The 8,550-nt window shown below is 38.7% G+C and overlaps 1 protein-coding gene across 1 annotated transcript in view; it reads right to left on the bottom strand.

Annotated features, from left to right (window-relative positions):
* Window positions 1-5,333: 5,333 nt before the first annotated feature.
* Window positions 5,334-8,550, bottom strand: part of LOC103460289 (coxsackievirus and adenovirus receptor-like) — a 15,355-nt gene continuing 12,138 nt past the window's right edge. The window contains exon 4 of the mRNA XM_008402395.2: window positions 5,334-6,963. Coding sequence (XP_008400617.1) covers window positions 6,788-6,963 — 176 coding nt within the window. The 3' untranslated portion in view covers window positions 5,334-6,787. The remainder of the gene's footprint in view (window positions 6,964-8,550) is intronic.

Here is an 8,550-nt window from a genome sequence, read left to right as displayed (position 1 = left end):
TGACATAAAAACTATGCCATACTTGACGGAGTTTGGCTACATCGAGGCTCACTGCAGTAAAAAAGACATGGAGGATCAGATAGCAGGTAAAGCAGCACAGCTACAAACACTCACCYGGATTAGCATGACGGTCAGAAAGCTAAACAAATAACCCGCTAAATGATTTAAGTCTTGGAGCTGCGATGTAAGACGCTGGTTCTGCTCTCGCTGTTGAACCGCTGCTACGCTACAGGTAGTAATATTTCACAGACGGAGCGCCGCTTCTRCTCCACCTGGTAGTGACTCTCACACCGAACCTCTGCTTAAAGCTGCAGCATCTAACCTAAAAAAATACATTTTACATACGTATTAAAACTTTCGCTGTCCTAACATGAGGCAGATAATCTCTAAAACATAATCCATCTCCTCCCTGTTCTGCATAATTACTCTGCTCAGTCAGAAACAGCCACTCAGAACTAGCAGAAATCAGCTAGCCGCCATGCTCACAGGAAGTTTTCATTCAGTAACTCTGGATTGTTTATTGTAATGGATCCTGTATTTGCCTTTGAATGTTAAGTTTTATACTTGAATTTATTTGGCAATGTTGAGAGGTTTTATTTTGACTCTTTGCATTATTTAGCCTCTTCAGAGCCTTCATATGGTTATCAGTCTGTTAAAGATAGTTTTACTGATAGCAGGACAATTTGCACAATGCCTCTTTTGTTTAGTTTTCTTCTTGGAAAAAATTATTAAAAACAAGTTTTTGTCTAAATTAAGGTGAATTCATGGTTCCTTTTTCCACATAATGTAACTGGTAGTGTTTATGATAAAAATAATAATAATAATGTGATCGGTATCGGCAGGAAAAGACCAGATCGGCACATCTCTAATTTAGTCTTTACATAATTACACTATTAAAAATATAAACTAGGGCTCAATGCAACCTTTTAGTGACTGTAATCTATAACAGATCTGCCTGTTTGCTGCAGTGGAGATGAAGACGGTCCATCAGGAAGCAGAGCTGCAGCAAACTTTAACTGGAACTGCAGAAAAAAGAAACAAAAGTAAAAATTGAATTGTTTGAATTAATGCATGTCACCATGAGAAAAACCTACTGAGTTTTGCTTAAAAAAAACTTTTTAAAATTAAAATCACACATTTTTATCTCATGAAGTGAAAAAATTATTTGCAAAACAAAAATATTTGCGCTTGTCACAAATCTTTTCTTGATATTCTAAGTTTTTGTTTGTGAAAAAAACTTAGTCACCTTTGCCATGGTAACTCTAAAAACTCAGCGCGTCATAACAAAGCAGCAACGGGTCAATGCTTAAACTAGTGCAGGGTTGGACTGGCTAGTATAAGGTGGTTTGATTTGCATGCACTTCCGACTTTGTTTTGAAAAAATACATTCTTTATTTCTTGTAAAAAATAGCGACAAAATAATTACTAAAAATGTCTTACAACTTAGCCGAAAATGAAAGTAAACTTAATTTGATGTTTCAAGTCCAAAAATGTGGTGGAAAAAATCATTTACAAAAACCTCCCGTCCACACACCAAACATTTGCCAAACAATGCCTCCACCAAACATCCAGTGTTTTTAATTACTCAAATTAATGGGAGGGTCCAACAGTTACCAACGTAATCTAAACAATTCAAATATACAAATTAATTACAGATTTTAGTTCTAAACTAACTTAAATATATTCTGTCCAAAGAAGAAAACTAGTTAAAAATTACAATCCACAAAATTTACGTAAATAGCCACAACATGTTCAATAAAACAAAGTTTACTGAACAAGGAGAAATTGTACATCTTGTCTTGGCCCTGGGAGATCAGGAACAGGCCTGGATCTCTGAAGGTGGAGGGAGAAAATAGGTGAGCAAGGATGTGGTTGATTACTGGAAAAGAAGCTCTTACTGATGAGAGCAATCTGACAGGGGGTTTGACTGAGAGGTTGGACCAGGTCGGTGTTGGTTTGTGATCAGAGATCCAGAGGGAGAGTGGAGGAGACTGCTGGGGTGGTTGAGTTGGAGGGCAGACCGGTAGCAGCACAGTCTTGGAGGGAAAGGTAAGAAGTAGAACTAGAAAGCTTCAGAGAACAAAACATGGAGCAGCTCAGAATACCATGAAAAGCAAACACTCAGCCACTGGAGGCTTGGTCACAGCTCCCTTTAAACTCTGGCTGATGAAGTAATGACTTGCAGGTGCTTCGGACCACCATCTGAGATACCTCCTCAGTTGAAGACCGGCTTCTGGCTCCCCCTGGTGGAAAACTGGAAAAGGTGCCTTAAACCACCACAGAAAAACAAAACGCCTGATTCCCAGCAGGTTCTCCCACTGCATGTCGGCTGTCTGAGTGGCTTGTGCTCTTGATCTGCTCATCTGAGATTAGGCTATTTTACAATCAGTGGCTGGAAGTGGTGGTTTCTGACATTGCATGTGCATCTGCCCAGCATGGTATTTTTGATTTGCTGAGAAAAAGAGATTTGTTGAAGGGAAAAAACAGACAGGTATCAGGACTGAGATGTCTGAGAGTATTTGTGTCAACTCAACCACAGTTTGTAAGCTAAAAATTAAATTTTGTTAGTTTAAAGAACTAAAGTTAGGCGCCTGATGCTGCACTGTGGCTGTTATTGATTGTGTGGGTTTTTAGCCACTAAGGAGAAATGTGATTGATTGATAAATAACTCAATAACAGTGTTTTAAAATCTCTTCAGTCAAATTTAAGTTATAGTTTTGCACAAGAGATTTTCTTTGTTAATTAGAAAGCATTGTTTGTTAGTTTAACTGGGAAGCTAGTGTGGGAGTCTATAATTTTGGGGAATTTCTTTTCTTCTCTGGTTTGGGGTAAGTTGTTTGCTTTCAACTTCATATGATGAGTCCAGTGATAACTGTTAATTGTTGACTATTAGGTGCGGCTGATCTGAGCCGATTCCCCTGTAGGCCTCAGCCTGTCTCCCCTTTGGGATTCATGTGTTCAACACAATAATGTGAGATCATACGGTTGGAGCAGTTGTCTCGGGGGCTCAGCCATAGTGTTGGGGTGGGGGGTTGCTGGTTTTCTGGTCGCCTTTCCCACTCCACTGGTATTTGGTGCATAAGTACCCACACCGTCCCTGATCTCTGAAGACTAGGGTAGAGCTAGTTAGTTTCTGATAGGCAGTTGGAGGGGAGGTTCATGTTGGTTGTTTGGTGTCAGCAATTTAATAAATCTCCATCAGCAGAATTTCTGGAGCTAATTGTACTAATTGTTCTCAAGAACAATTAGCATATGAATTAGTCTCTGAAGCACAGACAAAAGTTTAGAAACTGGAAAAAAGGTGACAAAACTTATGTGGAGTTTGCAAGAGATTTGGAAATTCATTTCAACCGATGGTGCACTTCCTCTGAGGATAAAACACTTGGTGATCTCTGTAATTTAAAGGTTTTGGAACAATTTAAAAACTCTGTTTCTCATAGTATTGCAGTATACATTAACGAACAGAAGGTTAAAACTGTGTCAGAAGCTGCAGTCTTGGCTGACGATTTTGTCTTGGCACATAAAGATACAAGTGGAGAGCACGCAGTTGGAAGGAGAGTTCCAAACTGGCATTCAACACATTCTGGAGGTTCTTTTTTGGATCGCAGTAACCATGATCTGGACAAAATTTGTAATTATTGTCACAGAAAAGGTCATTGGAAGAAAGACTGTGCTTTGCTGAAATCCAGAAATAAAAATGGAACTCTGGTTAAACCAGCAGCGTTTGCTGCATCAGTTTCTGTGAATGTTCCTCACAAAATGGCTGAAGTGTCATCTTCTGGAAAACCTGACTTGAGTTCTTACAAACCATTTCTGTTGGAGGGACATGTTTCTTTGGTTGGGAGTGACGTTAAGGTGCCAGTTACTATCTTAAGAGATACTGGTGCATACGATTCATTCATTTTGGGATCTGTTTTACCTTTTTCAGATGAGTCTGATACTGGATTATCTATACCTGTGTTGGGTATGGGGATGTCTGTGTTTTGTGTTCCAGTACATAAACTCATGCTCCATTCAGAGTTGTTTGAAGGAGAAGTAAGAATGGGTGTGAGACCAGCGCTGCCTGTGATGAGTGTTACAGTTATACTGGGGAACAATATAGCTGGAGGGAAAGTCTGGCCTGATCAACCAGGGTCTCCAGTTGTGGTTTCAGTACCTTTGATCAGCAGTGGTGTCTTCTTTTTTGTTTAATATTCCTCTATTTCACAGAATAATCTGAGACAGGAGCAAAGATCTGACCCCACATTACAGCCTTTGTTACAGTCTGCATTACCTGCTGAGGAGATGCAGAGCCGTGCTCATGGATACTTTGTTGAGAACAAGGTATTGTTAAGGCAGTGGATGCCTTGTGGTGACAATGCTGTTTGGGAGCCATCAGGTTGTGGTTCCTTAGAAATGATGTGACTTGGTTTTGCAGGTGTCCCATGATGAACCCGGGAGTTGGGAAAACCTATGACCGCATTTTGAGAAACTTCTTTTTGGCCGCAGCTGAAAAAAGATGTTGCTGCTTATATTAAAACCTGTCAGCTGACTGGTAAACCCAATCAAATCATAAACTGGGCATCACTGCATCCTGTTCCAACTATTGGTAAACCGTTTGAGCACCTAATAATTGATTGTGTGGGTCCTTTTCCCCTTTCGCGTTCAGGTGCTAAACAGCTTTCTACTTATGTGCCACTGCTACACAGACATAAAAAATCCTGTAAATCACTAAAATAAGACAAAAAACAAAATAATTGTGCCGAAATAATTGTTTTATGAATTTTTATAATATGTATTTTTTAAAAACATATACCACTCCAAATGAAATCGACTAAATATGAGAAATATATATTTCTCAACCTCATTGTGAACAATATGGGGTTTTCCCACCAAGAATAGATTCTGGACCCACTGCAGAGACTTTATTTCCCTTTTGATTTGGGGATAGCAGGATCATTCAGAATGACCAGAAGAAGTTCCACAGATGGAAGGCTGGGTTTCACTCCTGGGCCCGGTATCCCTACAGAACCCCGTCTCTGATTCCAGTCTCTAAACCAATTCATTCAGATATTTGAGAATGAAACAACTTGTCACAGAAATGCAAAATTTTACAAATGTTCTTTTGTTATTAACCAATACTAATGGTCTACATTACTCCAAATCTACCATTTACTGAAGTAAAACTATGAATCCTTTTACATATGCAAGAAATGCAGGAGCTGAGCTACATGGAGCTAATTCACTCACCCTAATGAAACAGGGATGTGATCACACCATTTCAGTAATTAACAAACTGCTGTTTATTTATATATAAAACTTTAATCAGAAGATTCAAATCAAGCAAACACAGGAACAGCCAAACTCTAGAATAAGGCATCAGATTTAGAACATTATACAAGATACAAATTCAAGAAATCATAAAATTGACTGGGTAAGAAAAAGATTGAGGTGATTCAGTAGAAAACATTAACTTTCCTCTCAAAAGATCAGCAACACAAACAATAAAAAATTCATGATTAACAGCAGATCAGTCAGTCTGGAGAAATCAGTTACTTTGTTTTTATGATGTGCAGCCCAGGAACCAATTAGCTGTTGTCATAGCAACAGCTAATTGGTTCCTAGTAAACAAGCAGAAAAGACCTTCAGGCCAACATTTCCTTCAGACCCGAGTGCCAACAGTCTGTATTCAGAAGCAACAATAATACTGAAACAGTGAAACATCTTATGAACTGATTTAGAATCAGTTCACAAACAGATAATCAGTTTTTCTGTTTAGAAACCGATAGTCTAAGTCAGTTTTTTCTGAAGATTCACCTGAAACAACCTGGGAGTTTTGTGAGTTATTTTATGAGCTGACTTTACAGCAGATCCACTCAGAGAAGATTAAAACATTTGGTTAAATGCGAGTCATGCAGGAAGCAGAGTAAGTGAAGGTAAACAGCCTTTACTGGATTATTAACCATGTTTATAATATTTACAATGATGTTCAAAGATGTATAAGTTAATTGGAAATGAAACAATAAAGGCACAAACTGATGGAGAACAGTAAACATTCTAAGCACTGTGTGTAAAAACATGAGTTCAGAAAAAACTGATGTAAAAACACTGCTTTGGTTTGAATTAACACAAATCTAAAACAGAAAAGACCAAAAAGGAACAAAATACTTCATTAGGTATTGATCCGATTGTTCTTCATATCCGACTCAGTATTTTAGACTCAGTCCACCAGGTACCAACACGTGTCCTGAGTGACCTGATCACTTCCACTCAGAGAAAATACAGACGTTTAAAACACTTTAAGGCTAAAATCCCAACCCAGTGTGATTTCTTTTATAAAAAATTAACTGGAACAGGACTGAGCTGCTCTGCAGTTAAATAAGTTAAAACAAAAATTCACATTAAAACATAACACACACAAAAGTCCTATATCAATATAATGTTTAAAAAACAGCATACAAAGCAAATAAAAACTGATAAAAATAAACATAAACCAGAACATGTTTCAAAGGTTCATGGCCAAACTGTCCTCAGACAGGACAGGGCAGATCATTGGGAACAGATTGTAAATTATAAATAGAAGATAAATACCTGATATGTTAAAATGAGATCAACTTCATGTAGCACACCCTGATGAAATATTTTGATTTTGAAAATTGATTATTTGAGATTTAAATTATATAAAAAGGAAATGCAATGAAAATTTAAGATTTAAGCTTTATAGACCATAATTGCTTTACAGGTAAGGCTATTTTCATAATAATCTGGTCATGATTGATTATAGAAGTTTGATCAATTGTACATAGATCTACAGATGAACTGGAGGATCTGATGTTTCCTTCCTAAAGCAAGCTTGTTTTTTTCTACAGATTAGAAGTAAAACACCAAGAACAGCAGCAGCAAGAACAACTGAGATCAAAACAACTATTATTCCAACAGATCCATCTTGGTCACCAGCTTTCCTGTTTCCTCCATCTTCACCTCCTGCAGAACAAAACCAGATTATGATTAGAGTATGATCCTCAGGTAGGTGATGCAGTTAAGGTCATAATTGTTAGCATTAGCACCCCTGATGAAATGACACAAATCTCTTCATATTTTCATAGAAATGACCATAAGCACTTCATCCTGCTATTGCTTCCAAAGTTTGACCAGTAAATTGTCTTAATGTGCTGAATTGTAACAAGACAAGTGAAACTATTAGTCTTCTGATATGTAATGGTCAATATTTTGACCTCTAGGTCTTCACTAGTATTATAGCTGGAGGCATTTTTAGTTGGCCTCCACTGACTCCCCTCATTGGACATCCTCTGTATCGTGGTTGGACGATTCATCCCCAGCTCATCCAATCACAGAAGAGCCTCTAATTAAATCCCTGCTCTGCTGTCAATGAATGGCAGCTGTGATTTGATCTGAGCAGTTTGCCTTTTTGTTTTGGGTGTCTTGTGAAACATAATTGTTCCTGCCTGGTTTCTTTGTATTCTAATTTAAGCTCTGATTGTTTTTCTTTTGCGAGCCTTGAATTCTACTTTGCACTCAGTATTATTTTATTATTAATATTAATAATACCTGACCGCACGTCACTGCTCTGCACCCAAAGAGTTCAGGTTCACTCTCATCAGACCAAAGAACAGACTGCCAGAGAATCACTATGTTTCAAAGGTTCATGGCCAAACTTCAGTCATCCATTGATTTGCCATCAATTCAGTAATGGATGTTTTTCTTGGACAGAAACCCTGAACCCAATGAACCCTCCTGATGAATACCTTCTCCCTTTCTGATGTCCAGACTAATTTATCTATTTTTTTTTTTTGGAGTAATGAATTTGATTCCTCTCATGTGTCAGAGAAGTCCAGGTGTTCAGGTGCCACTGGCCCAGCTAACCAGAGATGCGTATATAGGGTTAGAATCTATATACGACTGATTACTGGTTTGGCTGTAAAGTTCAATAATTGGTCAGATTTGTCTTGAATATAAAGAAACCAGGAGATTGTTTCAGTCAGGTTTTCAGCACATCAACAAATCTACTGAAAGTTGGGGAAGAATTTGACTTTGTTCTTTTGGAAGCATGAACAGTTTCCATTTTGGTCATTTCCACGGAAATGGAAGATTTTGTGATTTCATCAGTGAGGTGATAATAATTCTGATTGTAAGTATTTGGAGAAACTGCTGTCCCACATCATCAGCTCTCAGTCCAGCAGTTTTCTACTCTGCTCAGCAGATCTTCAATGTTTAGTGGTGCTAAATCATTCAGTGATTTATAAATTACCAACAATATTTTAGAGTCTCATCATCAACATCCCTCTCCTTGGGCTGCCACCTTATCGTGGTGGAGGGGTTTGAGTGTCCCAATGATCCTAGGAGCTATGCTGTCTGGGGCTTTATGCCCCTGGTAGGGTCACCCAAGGCAGACAGGTCCTAGGTGAGGAACCAGACAAAGTGCAGCCCGAAGACCCCTATGACGAATACGAACTTTGGACTGCGTTTTCCCTCGCCCGGACGCGGGTCACCGGGGCCCCACTCTGGAGCCAGGCCTGGAGGTGGGGCACGATGGCGAGCGCCTGGTGGCCG

The sequence above is a fragment of the Poecilia reticulata genome, unplaced genomic scaffold, assembly GCF_000633615.1.
Source record: "Poecilia reticulata strain Guanapo unplaced genomic scaffold, Guppy_female_1.0+MT scaffold_224, whole genome shotgun sequence".
NCBI classification, from domain to species: domain Eukaryota; kingdom Metazoa; phylum Chordata; class Actinopteri; order Cyprinodontiformes; family Poeciliidae; genus Poecilia; species Poecilia reticulata.
This window is presented reverse-complemented; position numbering and strand designations above follow the sequence as displayed.